The sequence below is a fragment of the Anopheles stephensi genome, chromosome 2 (assembly GCF_013141755.1).
Source record: "Anopheles stephensi strain Indian chromosome 2, UCI_ANSTEP_V1.0, whole genome shotgun sequence".
Lineage (NCBI taxonomy): Eukaryota > Metazoa > Arthropoda > Insecta > Diptera > Culicidae > Anopheles > Anopheles stephensi.
In genome coordinates this window covers 64,430,022-64,444,141 of record NC_050202.1, presented here as the reverse complement: position 1 = coordinate 64,444,141, position 14,120 = coordinate 64,430,022, and the positions used below count along the sequence as shown (strand labels likewise).

The following is a 14,120-nucleotide window of genomic DNA, read 5'->3' as shown; positions in this document are numbered from 1 at the left end:
ATTCGACTTTCTTCAACCAATTTTGACCACACTGAAAGCACACTGAAAGCTCACTGTGAAGCTTTCGCAACGTGTACTGCGGATTGCATACCTTTAGGCGTAAATTCTACAGCTCCTAACAAATTTTGTCAGGGGGGGGGACCTTCTCGAGTCTTTTACCGGTTCCGAAATATGTTCCGGACCTACTCTTCGGAATCGATTCCAAAAAGAAAATGGAGCGCTCCGGAATCGATTCCGACCAAACCATCATTTTGCCCATCACTGCATCCAACAAGTCCCGTCCCTCCTTCGCATCGGTCACACAGCCAGTCCTCCACTTTGCAGCTTCTACGGCGTCAACATTACGGTCCGCCACATCCTTACCGATTGTCATGGATACAGTACAGTACCACCGAGCCACCTACCTGCCTACTTGATACCGACCTGGCTACCACACTGACACCCGACAAGCAACAGCAGCAGAACCGCTTTATCCAATTTTTAAACATCAGCAACCTGCCCTGAGAGATATACCGGGTTTTTGCAGTTGATAAGGCAATCGCATCCATTTTTATTGTAGACTTCTTAGATGAAATGCTAGACAAAGCTAGTTGATATGGAAAAACCTTATATGGGAAGTCTTCAGATGATAGCCGTTGATGTTGTACGCATCCTCCCAGGGCACGGGTAAGTGCGCTGTAAATTCAATGCACAATAGGTTTACCATTGCACCATTGCAACACATGTAACCAAAGACAGGAAAGTGGCGAATCAGGTCTCAAAGACACAAAGGCTCTTTAAATAAATGAAGCAAAAAAAAGACAGCATGGTTGCATTGCCCTTCCCAGCGCCTTGGATCTATGAAGATGAAGACCAACCAAGACAACATTTACCATATCAGCGACTGCACCCGGTACGAAGGGCCTATGGAATTAAATCGGTTAGCTTGGGCTGTAATTGACCGGTGGCGGAGTCAAGACATGGTCGAGAAATGGCTTGACGCCTCGCATCGCATCGGACGATTGTAATGATTTAGTTGGCAGTTGGGCCACTGTCTTGAAGAACAGTACAGGCCTCAATACCGCGAGACTCGGCATCAAAGTATCAGTGAACGGTGAAGTTCTGAAGGTAGTAGAACCGTTCTGCTGCTTACCTTGGTGCGATCGTAACTTTGGATAACAACGTACGCAGCATAATCCGCTACGCAGACTTCATCCAGACACCAGCAACTCCAACTGTGGTCAGAAGGAAATGATGGTAGAAGTGGTAAAAGACTCGAGAAGGCCCCCCCCTGACAAAATTTGTTAGGCGCTGTAGGTTTTACGCCTAAAGATATGCAATCCGCAGTACACGTTGCGAGAGCTTCACAGTGAGCTTTCAGTGTGCTTTCAGTGTGGTCAAAATTGGTTAAAGAAAGTCGAAAAAAATATTGTTATTATTTGATTAAAACCCCCTCTCCGCTAACCCTACCATTCATTTTAGCTTACAGGGGCTTCGTACTAATTTTCGGTCACACTAGGAGTGAACAATCGGGCCTAAAACATGCACGGTGTTCTCGGTCGGTAACGGAACAGTAATTCCATGAATACTTGTTACCTTGCATTGATATTCAGCAAAGGAGGAAACATAATAATATAATAATCTCAAACCACTTGTTACAATGTATTTTATCAAGTTCTATTCGCTGTCTATTAACAGCATTAAGGAACAATGCACAATGTTTAATCAAATGGGTTTTGACCATACAGAAATCCCACCGTACAACAAAAATGACAGGCCACAGTGCTGCACACAAAAGATTCTAGGGGGGGCCTTCTCGAGTCTTTTACCGTAGAAGTTTGTGACGAGGACCCGTCGGATACGGGGCGCATTATAAAGGTGCTCCTGGCCGTAACGCTACGACCTTTCCGGAATTTTCGTCTGGGGATGCGCAGTACAATTCCGAAACGCTCGACCGAGATTAATCGAAACAGTCCTTCTTTCATTAAAATTTCCTGGAGCCGCGATAACAGCTTCAGCATGTTCATCCATTGCTTGGTTTGCTTTCAATGAGACACGCTCGTTTTTGTTCATGTTCATTCATTCTCGTTTACTTTATTCGGTTGTTTTTTATGCTGTTAATTATGCGCGACCGTCTTGTAACGACAGCTGCTGTTACCCTGCCAACCAAACCAGCAGCAGTATGTTTCACTACAAATTGTGTGGTTCGTTCGGTATTCTCAAAGAGGACCGCCCGGTTTTTGTTCACTCAATCGAATGCGCGCGCCCCCGTTTTTTTGTCCTATGGGAGAGAGAGCGAGAAAGAATTGAAGGTTCTATTCTGCAATAGAACGTTGCTGTGCATGGGGAGTGAGGCGCCCAAGAGACACAAGGACACACACTACAGTCTAAACACAGAATGGGGAAGGTGGTGCAATCCGTACCACTGGTTTTACCTTGCTGCCCTCAAAGAGCCTCCTGATCCTGGTGATTCCTCTTACTGTAAAGTCAGCTTTCCTATCCTTCCTTCTTCCGTCCAGCTTTCAGAGTAACGCAGATGGGATGTTCTTTTTTAAAAAGACTTTTCTCTATTCCTTCTCCACCACCTGCTTCTGCTGGCCTTCCTAATAACCGGAACCGAACAGCCACCGTCGTGTACGAAGATCTCCGAGATCTTTTCTTACACTCGGGGTGGGAACGACGCCACATGGTGCAATATGTTTTAAAGTGTTCCCTATAGTCTCATGCTCTCAGAAATATTGTTGATCCCCAAATCCCCCGTATCGTATCCTACTAGAGCCCCAGCATATCGTGCTGCTGCTGCTGCTGCTGTTGGCTTTAGGTCCTCTTAAACGGTTTAAAACACGGCTACAAGGAATGATTCACCGTGGTGGTGCCGGTCTTTCGGTCAGGCCCCTACCAGTAGTAGCTCTCTCTCTCTCTCTCCTCCGGTAATGTATGTAATTGTGCATTGTACTTTCGACGAATCAACCAGATGATCCATCCGGGAATTGGTAGTAGTACAAACGAGAGTTGTTCCCGTGTTCTTTCCTTTTACTAACGTCCCATTGAAGTAAGCTCCTGCACGGTGGAAATAAGCGGTGACACGGATGCATCTCGGGAAGTTCCTCCATTACTCTTATTTTGCTTCTCACATTTTGCCAAGTTCGCCCCTTTTTGTGTTCAACCCCCCTGCTTTCCACTTCTTTACCGTGTTTAGCTACTGTCTGCCTTAGTTCTCCACTTCTAATACGCTAGCACGAATTCTCACATTTTAGAATCTCTCTCTCTCTCTCTTCGACAGAAAAGCTGTTTGCTGTCTGTGCCCGCCTCTGTTCTTAAGGAAACAATACAGCTTATCGCAGCGCCAAGGGCTTACGTTTTCTCATTCGTTCTCACCACACATTCGAAGAGGACCACCCACCAAACCCAAGCGTGTAGTGTTGTTGTGTGAGACTCTTACGCATATCCTTTTTACCTATCGTCCTTTTCCACTCCTACCACTACTATTACTACTGTTTCTCGCCTGCGTATCTTCCCTCTCTTCATTAACGTTCGTCGTTCTCTTCACTGTTTTATGGTGATTTTTACGGTTTACGGATAGCCAGTAGATGCACAGATTTGTATTACTTGCTGCTGTTGTTTCCAGTGTATTATTTGTGTAATAATGCGCGTGAGAGTGTGTTGCTTTATTAACTTAGGAGCAAAAGTGTTAGGTTATGTTTTGCTGCTGTTGCTGCCGTCGCTAGGTTCCTACCAAAAACACCGTCTACTGCCGCAGCGTTGCTGTTGGTTACGGTGCACAAGTAGTAGTGGTGGCTAGCAGCAGTATGCGCTGGGGTGGTTGCGATGATGCGGGGTCTCAGTAATTGTCCCCACCCCACCAATCGACACCGTTGCCTCCATCGTTGTTGCTGTAGCTTCCGCCGTAGCTTCCACCGTAGCTTCCACCACCAACGCCGTTGCGTCCGTAACCGTCGTCGCGCTCTGGAAGAAGCAGGAAGAAAAGGCGCAAAACATGAGCATTTGATGAGGAGGAGATCACTATTAAGCAGAGCCAACTCACCACCATATCCACCGCCACCGCCACCTCCATAACCACGGCCTCCACCACCACCACCGCCGCCACCACCACCACCACCACCCATCGGGCGATGATCGCGTGGCCCACCGCCCGTACGGGCATTGTTCTGCTGACGGTAATCTCGTGAGCCGAAGGTTGATCCGCCTCCACCGCGCTGTGGCCTGCCACGGCGACTGCCACCGTACCCGCGGCTGTTGGTCATATCCTCCAGGAAGCTGGGAATTTCCTGCCCGGTCTCGGCCAGCAATCGTACCAGCCCGTTGGCGACGTTGCGATTTTTCTCGTTAAAGAACGATGTGGCCGTGCCGAGGTTACCCATACGACCGGTACGCCCAATGCGATGCACATACTCCTCCACCTCGGCCGGCAGATCAAAGTTGATCACCTGCTTCACGTTCGGAATGTCCAAACCGCGGGCAGCCACCGCGGTCGCGACCAGAATCGGGCAGCGGCCGCACCGGAACAGACGCAACGCTTCCTCGCGCTCCGACTGCGTACGGTCGCCGTGGATGCTGGTGACCGGGTAGCTGTGGTTGTACAGGAACTCCTCCAGCGAGTCGGCCGCCTTTTTCGTCTCGACAAAGATCAGCGTCAGACAGTTCTCGTCGTCGTCGTCGTTTTGCTTCGTAATGTTCGACAGCAGATCGAGCAGATGGGAGCGCTTGATGTTTTCCTCCACCCAGAAAATCGTTTGCGTAATGTTCACCGAGGTCGAGCCGACGCGTCCGACCGCGAGGAAAATGTAGCGGTAGAGGAAATCGCTGGCCAGCTCCTGGATCGCTTTCGGGAAGGTGGCCGAGAACATGAGCGTTTGACGTTCGCCCGTCACCGGCATCCGGCTTTCCTCGACGATGCGGCGAATCTGGGGCTCGAAACCCATGTCCAGCATGCGATCGGCTTCGTCCAACACCAGGAACCGGATGTTGTCCAGCCCAACCTTGCCACGAGCGATCATGTCCTCCAGGCGGCCCGGTGTGGCCACAATCAGATGGCAGCCGCGCTCCAGATCGCGGATCTGGTCCTGCGTGTTGTTGCCACCGTACAGGACGGCCGGGCGCATGCGCGAGCGGTAGCAGAACTTTTTCGACTCTTCGAAAATCTGCGTGGCCAGCTCACGGGTCGGTGCCAGCACCAGCCCGAGCGGATACTGCTTGCGCCGGTTCATCGGCCGGTTGGGGGGCGGCGGAGCGGCCCCGTGCTTGTACATCTGGTTCAGAATCGGCACCAGGAAGGCGGCCGTCTTGCCCGAACCGGTCTGCGCGCAAGCCATCAGATCGCGCCCGGACAGAATGATCGGTATAGCGTACTTCTGCACCGGGGTCGGTTTGTCGTAGCGCGCCAGCTTTATGTTGTTATCGATAATCTCTGTCAGCTCAATGTCGTCGAAGGTGTTGATGTGCGCTGGCACGTCGTCGCCCGTCGCCTCCACGGGAATATCTTCGTACTTGCTAAAATTGATACCGGTGTTGCCGTGTTTGAACAGCTCCGCCTCCAGACGCTCGTCCCGCTCGGTAAGCACGGTGTAGTCGATCTGACCACGTCCGGAACCACCGCCTCCGTATCCTCCGCTGCCGACGCCGCCGCCGCCGCGACCGTCACGCCGATCGGAGCCACCCGGCCAGCGACCTCCTCCGCCGGCACCATTCGCTCCACCCCGATCGTAGAATGATCTTCCACCGCCGCCGCCGCCGCCGCCTCCACCACCCTCGCCGGGTCCTGTGCCGCCACCGCTGCCGACGCTTCCTGGTCCGGGCGGTCCCATCGCCGCTCCCGGCTCCTGCCAGCGATCGTTTTGTGGTGGTGGGGGACCGTCCAATGGCCCAGGACGGCCACCGGTCGGTGGTCCACCAGCCGGACCACCACGAGGGCCACCACCGTACGCGGGCCAGTTGTCCCGCCGATCGCCTCCGTAACCTTCAGCATTCTGATAGCCTCCTTCCCCGCCGCGCTGGAAGCCGCCGCCATTGTTGTAGCCCCGGTCGCCACCGCCGCGGCCATAGTTGCCATAATCGCCACCCCGTCGATCGTTTGGATAGCGGCCACCGCCGCCGCCGCCACCCCGCCTATTGTAGTCGCCTCCGCGATAGTCACGGTCGCCGTAGCGTCCGTAGTCACCACCGCCACCACCACGATTACGGTTCGAATCGTATCCTCGTCTGGCACCACCGCCACCACCTCCGATTCCGCCGCCGCCACTTACAGGAATACCGCCGGCACCGGATTCAGAGGGTTGAAAGTCGCCGCCACTATCAGCACATTCTCGCAGTTGCGGTGGAACGTACCGCCCGGCCGGATGTTTAGGATTTCCGGATTCTGGGTTGCTGCCTCCGCCGCCGCCAAGTTGCTGCTGCTTCTGCTGCAAGTCCAGACCAGCAAACTGGAAACAGAGAGTGAGAGAGAAAACGATACGTTAGAAAATGTACTGTGCAATTCAAGCGTACACACACAATGTGGAGGCCATAGATTATAAATTAGGTGTGTTTGTGTTGCTGAAGTAAATGCAGTGCTGGGAAGTTCGTTCAAAATATGGAAGTAGTTGAAACGGGTTTCTTCTCGATAGAATAACTTCGGAGAGTTCACTTATCACTGATCGCCTATTATACAACCGAAGCTTTCGAGAGCATTTTAAGTTGAGGAGAAACATACTAGCTTAAGACTTTTTTTTGTTAAAAAAATGATTTGACAGATCGAGACAGTTAGAAGAAAAGCTCAACTTGGTCTTCCTCGGAGATTCCACGCAAACTTGGCGTGAAAGAGAAATTTTTTGCCATTTTTTGTAAATTAATTAAAACAAAGCTTTAAAGAGAAATGGAATAAAGATTGAAAAACACACAACCCCCCTGGAACCCATCATGATTTGCAAAAAAACAAAAACCATCTTAGAAAAATTTGCGGGCATATGATCAGATACGCACACACACAAATATTGCAGAAAGAAGATCAATCTCTTCAACACAGTAGAAACGCCTACCGCTATTTTCCCTTGGGCTAAGTGCCAACTCCAACCAAGCAAGAAAATCGTGCAGTGTTGCCAAAGAGCGCAAAGCTTTTCGTTTCTTCCCGTCAGCCACCTTTGCAAAAGCTTGGCAGGGCTTTGTGCCGATTGTCTGCGAAACATCATGCTGTGGGATAGTAGCACCAACCAACCAACCCATCCATCCAACACAGGCAAAACGAACTGAAGAAGGAATGGAAGTTAAAACGGAATTAAAAGCGGCCAATGCGAACATCAACGAGAAGAAGAAACAACGCAAATATGTATGTATGGTTTGGCTCGCGCGTTCATTGTCCGCTGATTCGCGGCGCACACAGCACAACCCCCCCAACCGGCAGCGGCGACGGTGGTAGGCACAAAAGCAACGCGGCAAAACGAGGTCATTAAACTTGGAAAACGCTACGCAAGCAGCACCACCAGCAACAGCAGAAAAGAACACATTCACTGGAGGCCGCGCACGACTTTTCAACACGGGAAACCGAAGAACCCGCGTCCTCCGGGCGATGTGCGGCGCAGTGATTTGTTGCCAAAAAAAAAGAACATGTGACGTCGTTGTGATACATTCATTATGCGCAATAGATAATTTTAAGTCAATGATTTAGGAAGAAAGAGCAATAGATCTTATATACAGCTTTTACAGGTGACAAAGTCCGAAGCTGGAGAACTGTAGGGCCATGGGCGCAATATGTTTAAGCATTTGTTACGCTTCCGCAACGTGACTTGCACGCACGCGCGCGCGCACTCATACACATTGGACTCTGGGGCCCGTTATCACGATCCATTCCCGTGCCATTGATCATTTGTATAGAGGGACGCAGCGAACCATGAGCTTAGCGCTCGCGCGTGGCCATCTCACACACAGGGAAAGATGGCTTTGACCTAGAACTGCACTTCAGAATTTAGTTCACCTACACACATAAGCATGAAGGTGTATAAAACAACTGCATAGCGAAATACAAACAAGACGGGAGAATAACATAGTCCCGTAGAAAACAGAGAAATGCATTCTATAATTGGTAAACATGCCCAAATGAGTAAAATTGCCATCGAAATGCATTTGACGCATATTGCAAAGTGATTGAAGCTACGTAGAACGTAGTAAAGAACGCGTGGAACACGGGCTCTCAAATAACCGTGACAACGTCGCAGTAGGCTGCGGAAACAACGACATCACAGATTGATTGAAGGTGTATTTTGAGGCAGCAAAAGAAAGAAACAAGAAAACGCATTTTACGTGCTAGTCGTGGTGAATCACACACGAGTGGCCAATTTACGTTGTCAACGGGTAACACTTGTTCCCTTTTTCTTATTGATTCATCAGACGATTAGTCAGCAAATGTTTGTTTCGCACACAATCGGAGTTTCAAAATGCTATGAAATTAACCATTTCATCATTCAAGTTTCAAATGTTTCATCATTGTAATGTTTTTGAAGCTGTAGAAAAATAGTTTTTTTCTTATTCAACTGAACCACAGATATCGAAAAATGAATGAAATTCGACCTAGGACAATCTCTAATCAAGAGCTAAAAAATGGAGTTAAAAACCCCCCACCCCATCCATGTCGTTCAGATATTGCAATTGGAACACCTTCGCGTAAAGAGAGGATAAAGAGGAGGTCGTTGGAAGAGAGAGTGTGAAATGCGGCGACACACGGCAACAGCAGCAGCATCATCGCGGTTTATACACCGCAACCCATCTCAGGAGACAGGGTGATTCAAAAACGACCAGACACGTGAATCACCCCCCCCTCCATTTCACACAGCGTGTATGGCTGAGAGGCAAATACAAAGGGTATCGTAGCATGCCTATCAAGAGTACACGAGTGCACAAAAGAGAGTGAAGCGGTAAAAATCGCGTAACATAAGAAGAACTCCCTTTATCCACGAGTGTAGCTAGCAAAAGCTTCGCCAACTGTGTGGAAAGCTTTACGCTATACACTGGCACACCATACTGTGACTCGCGAAAGCTGGTACAACTCACACACACCACTAGCGCTGTTCACCGCTTTCGATGTGTACATGCACCGCCCGCTTTAATCATTATCCAAGCTTACACACCTACTAGCGTAGGGAGAGACATTTACTCTAGTTCCTTTCCAACACGGTACAACTTAATTTTTTTACAACTATACGTAACTCCATGCTGCTCCATAACCTCACGGGTTGCTGGGAGTCCCCTAGTAATTATTGCCATTGAAAAGCCATCTTAAAAATAACGCTAACACAGGGAAGGCAAAGGAACATCTCATTACATAAAGGAAAGGTTTTCCGTCAGCTGCGCTATATTGATTTCTCTGCCGATCGACATTGCGCAATTGGCGTAACATCGTTTAAGCCGCTTGTTGCTGAATATTTAATATCGTTATCCTGTGACAGTATCTAGGAAGCCACGCTTGGAACAACCTTCCCGATCGCTTGGTAGAGGTCGTCGAGAAGCACACGGCCACCATATGAACATTGTGTGTCACACAGATACATTTCACAGCCGCGCCAGACCCTACAGTACACACCACCATCATCATAGCCGTTCCACCTAACAAAGGGGCGCACAGAACCTTCGTAGACGGTGTGACCACGAACGACTAAGCGTCTAGCTGTGTGGGTAGGTCATAGTTGCGTTGGAAAAACTCATGATGCTGCTGCTGCTGCAAACGTGAGAATGAATCCTTGACACCAAACGCCATCGTTCGTTCCCATTTTGCGTGAGACTTCTCACGCACGCACTTCAATTTCAAGCAACACAAACCCAGCACAATGTATAAATCAAAGGACAAGAATAGTGCCCAGACACACTATTGGCGTACATACCTGCTGCTCTAGACCTGTACCATTTTGGTTAATAGCATTACTCATATTACAGTGAGCGTTCGTATGGTTTTGTTGTCTTCCTTCCACCGTAGGTTTTGGGACACAAGATGAAAAGTTTGTTCTTTTGAGAAGGTAAAGTTTTTTACACCGCTAAACAGTTTCTTCACTTCCGTTTCACTCTTCACGGCTTCTACACTTCCATGCACACATACACACTTCCAATCGCGCGCACAGTGTGACACTAGTACAGATGGGTACGGTATTGCAGTTAACCAGCGTTAACGCTTTACAGGTAAATTGAAAGTACAGAGTAATTTGTGATAATGTTCAAGAAATGTTTCTCACTGTCCTCCTCAGCGTGGATTGCACACCCGGAGCACTTTCTGTAACACACAGCTCTCACTCTGCTGCTTCTGATTTCAGTGGGCGCACGCACACACACATTCAAACACGCGGAGCGTCGTGTCACGGCTATCTTTGATTTCGATGCACTGTAGTAGACTCGCACACACACACGTACGCATACACAAGTCGAAAAAACGGGCTGCTGCTGCTATGCTGCTTCCGCTTCTTCGTGCTCTTCTTCTTTGCTACTACCGTTGTACTATTACTGACGACGGAGGAAAAGCGTTGTAATTTGCTGAAATTGAAACAGAATCTCAAATCACTACACTAAAAAGATTTCATTCACCAACATTCATTTAAAGGTTTCCTTTTCCCACACGCTTTTGGCGATGAAAGTGTTGAATGCTGCTAATAATGCGTTGTTCTTGCATTTAGAAGCGTTCAAAAGCCTGCAAGGATTCGAGGAAGATTGCACAATTGATCCGAAAATGGTGTACTGAGCGAAACAAGGTCAGCCCCACCACATCATACGGTCTCGACTCGTTTTGCTGCTGTAGAGAGATGCTGAATCAGCGGCTTATCTTTGCTACGTTTTAAGTACCTTAACTCTTTTACCAAAAAACTAACTTCTTGTAGTATGAAATTTAGGTTACAATGTGTAACCCTACAAATCTTGGCTAAACGTTTCACTCGCCAATTTCAATTGTATAATAACGGTCAAACGCGGCGTACCGCTCTGCTACGACTGCTCTTTACTTTCAACTTTTACCGTACACTCCAAGCAGCTCTGCTTCTTTCTCACACACACACACTCACACACAAGCGTGCACTTCGCGGACACTGCTGATTCTTTTTCTTCTTCCTCTTTTCCCCCTTCAACGAGCTACACGATGCAGCTTTTCTTGTCTGCTCGTTCGATCCGTTGGTGTTCCGCGCGGCCAGACGGCTCTTTTTCTTTTGTCTTAGCAGCGCAACCCGGACACATACACAGAAACGCACGCCTATCGCAAACCGTGCTGCTACACGAATACACCGGCTCACCGCATTCACCGGTGTATTGGTGTTGCGTGCGTTCGAATGCAGCAGTGTGTGTGTGAGAGAGACTTTAAGCGAAGCGTCGTGGCGAGCGGAAGAACCGATGGGAAAAAGAAGACAAGACAAGGCTTCGAAACTACACCTTCACACGACCAGCAGCAAGAGTGAGACCGCAAGACGGAACTTTTTGGTACAGCTGGGGAGCTGAACGATGAAGGAAAAGGAAGAGGAATGGGTGGACGGGAGAGAAGGGATGGAGCTAGATGTCTAGCTCACGTCGGAAACCGCACCGCGTTCGCGATTTTCGATCGCTATTTTTTACCCTTTCCAAGCACTGCCAGTCCCTGCAAACACACCGACACCGATGCCAAAACGTTGGCGACCACGTAGAATGCACTTCCGTTGAGGTTTTGCACAATTTAACGTAGGTTTTCGCTCATACAAAACGGATACGACGTTACCGACGTTCTTTTCCACAGATCGGAGTTTTCTCCAAAAGGCGTCAAAGTTGGCAACAGTGTTTCGTGAGCATTCGCGACCATGCTCCTTGTGTGACGGTGCGGACGTGCTCCGGCTGTCAGGCGAAACATTTCGCCACGCTTTTTTGACAGTTGTTGTTTGCTGCGGACATGTGTTTTGTGAATTTGTAAACCAACGCAAGGTGCTTGCTGGCGTATCGTGATTCGGAAAAGAGTTTGTTGCATATAATAGTGCCTGAGTAGCAAAATAAACACTGAACAATGGCTTCTTTGCGGATAAAGTAAGTTAGAACATCATAAATGACCCTTCAAGACGTGTGGATGAGGCTAATTTTGTGTTTCATTTGCAATCGTCTAGGAAACCCAACACACGCCGGGGTAAGAAAGCTTTGGAAGAACGGGAACCCAAAACGATAGAGAATCTGAAGAAAACGCTCATTATGGAGGGACGCAAATGCTCGAACGATATACGACAGGCACTGAGGGATTTAAATTTGCTGAAGAAACCCAACTCGCGCATGATGAGACGAAACAATGATGTGACTCCGTTTGAAGATGCCACCCTACTGGAACAGTAAGTGTTTTTGTTATTTTCTCTCCTAATAGCGCGCAGTACATTAATGTTCCTCTACTTGTCTTTCAGTTTGGCAAAAACGAACGATTGCCACCTGTTTCTGTTTGGCTCGTCGTCTAAAAAGCGCCCGAACAATCTGGTCATGGGCCGCATCTACGACGAACAGATACTGGATATGGTTGAGTTCGGCATCGATCAGTACACGGCGCTGGAAAAGTTCAAGACGGAAAAAATTTCACAGTTTACCAAGCCCGTCATCATCTTCAATGGTTACAAGTGGAAACTGACGGAGGAGCTGCGGCGCATCAAGAGCCTGCTGCTGGACATGTTCCACATTGATCACATCGATTCGATCCGGCTGCAGGGAATTGAACATGTGCTAAGCTTTACGCTGACCGATGATCTTACCATAATGGTGCGTTCGTACCGCATCCAGCTGAAGAAGAGTGGTCAGCGAACGCCCCGTATCGAGCTGCTTGAAATGGGCCCTTCGCTAGATCTGTCCGTGCGCCGTACCAAGATTGCCTCGGACAATCTGTACAAGGTGGCGATGAAACAGCCGGCTGTTCTGAAGGCGGCCAGGCGAAAGAACGTTACGCGTGACGAGCTGGGCAACGTGCACGGTAGGGTGCACGTTGGCAAGCAGGACATCAATGCGCTGCAGACCAGGAAGATGAAGGGTTTGCGAAAGACGGCTGAAGAGAAGCGGCAGGAGAAGCTGGAGAAGCAGAAACGGAATTCGGCAAGCGGGGAAGCTTCCATGGACGAGGATATGGACGGTGATTCGCATGGCGAGGGTGATGCGGATATGGACGGTGACGATGGTGAAGAGTGAAGAAGATGATGATGCTATTGATAATAATAAAAGATCCGGTATGTATTCTAATATACTGGTGAGTGAGAGGAGCATGGTAAAGTGTAAATGAGAACCTGTAATTACGAATTATGAATCCGTTTCACGCCGAAATATTTTCAGTACAAATTGAGCAGAGCAGTGAAACTGTTTTAAATGCATTAAACGGCTTATTTTATCAAATTCAATCGAATATTCAATATTAACGATTTTGCTCGTTAAAAGGCGTATCTGTTGCATTTAACAAAGTTCGTCAGCGAAAACGCAATCAAGACATGACAAAGCGTTACAAGGTGTAACGGTTAGCGTAACGGCAAAAGCTTAGATTGCTCATAAAAAGCTTCCAAAGCTCAAAGCTTAAATTAAAACCATGAATCACGTTGCCAATTTGTCGCTTCAGCATGAATTCGCAATACTTTTGTTCTTTTCTTTCTTTTACTATTTTTTATTTATTTAAAAGCAAAAAGCTAGACATATTTTCACACTTAAGTAACGGTCCAAAGTAAAATACTATTACAAGCTTCAAACTAACATGTTTTTACATCAGCTGTAGAAGCGTTGTCGGCCTTAGCCATCCTACCCACAACACATACGAGATTTGAAAATGGTTGTAAGCATTAGTGAAGCAGAAACGTGGAATCAAATATACTCTTTACTTTCTTTTGTTTACCATCGGAACCATTATCTCTTCCTTATGGGCACTTTAACCTTGGAACGCATCGGTTTACCATTTCCGAAGCCCTTGAATTAATTCACCGACATACCGGATACCGGTTCATTGCATCGGATTAGATCAGAATCATCTTGCTTAATTACCAAAAGAAGAAAAAAAAAAAAACGATGACCTATATGTATATTCATTTTGGTTATGATTAAGCTAATGTGATTGGGGATGTAACAGCTCGTTTCCCCTTAACGTTTACATATCACAATGTTGGTACATTTAATATTTTTTGTTGTCGCTATAAAACGATCACGGGAATTGTAGC

General features: G+C 48.1%; 2 protein-coding genes across 8 annotated transcripts; one reads left to right on the top strand and one right to left on the bottom strand.

Annotated features, from left to right (window-relative positions):
• Positions 1 to 2,266: 2,266 nt before the first annotated feature.
• Positions 2,267 to 11,688, bottom strand: LOC118506827 (ATP-dependent RNA helicase bel). 7 transcript variants are annotated; one of them, XM_036044530.1, is made up of 4 exons: positions 10,960 to 11,176; positions 9,846 to 10,485; positions 4,025 to 6,419; positions 2,267 to 3,945 (listed from the first exon to the last, which is right to left on the bottom strand). In XM_036044530.1, the coding sequence occupies exons 2-4, from the start codon at positions 9,888 to 9,890 to the stop codon at positions 3,821 to 3,823; spliced, it is 2,565 nt and encodes an 854-aa protein (XP_035900423.1). In that variant the 5' UTR covers positions 9,891 to 10,485; positions 10,960 to 11,176; the 3' UTR covers positions 2,267 to 3,820. The 7 variants fall into 7 exon arrangements, with proteins under 7 accessions (XP_035900423.1, XP_035900421.1, XP_035900422.1 ...); XM_036044528.1 differs by having other exon boundaries at positions 10,965 to 11,176; XM_036044529.1 differs by having other exon boundaries at positions 10,947 to 10,971.
• Positions 11,689 to 11,709: 21 nt separating this feature from the next.
• On the top strand, positions 11,710 to 13,207 carry LOC118506835 (ribosome production factor 2 homolog). Its single transcript, XM_036044547.1, has 3 exons — positions 11,710 to 11,985; positions 12,063 to 12,278; positions 12,348 to 13,207. The coding sequence occupies exons 1-3, from the start codon at positions 11,966 to 11,968 to the stop codon at positions 13,111 to 13,113; spliced, it is 1,002 nt and encodes a 333-aa protein (XP_035900440.1). The 5' UTR covers positions 11,710 to 11,965; the 3' UTR covers positions 13,114 to 13,207.
• Positions 13,208 to 14,120: the final 913 nt, after the last annotated feature.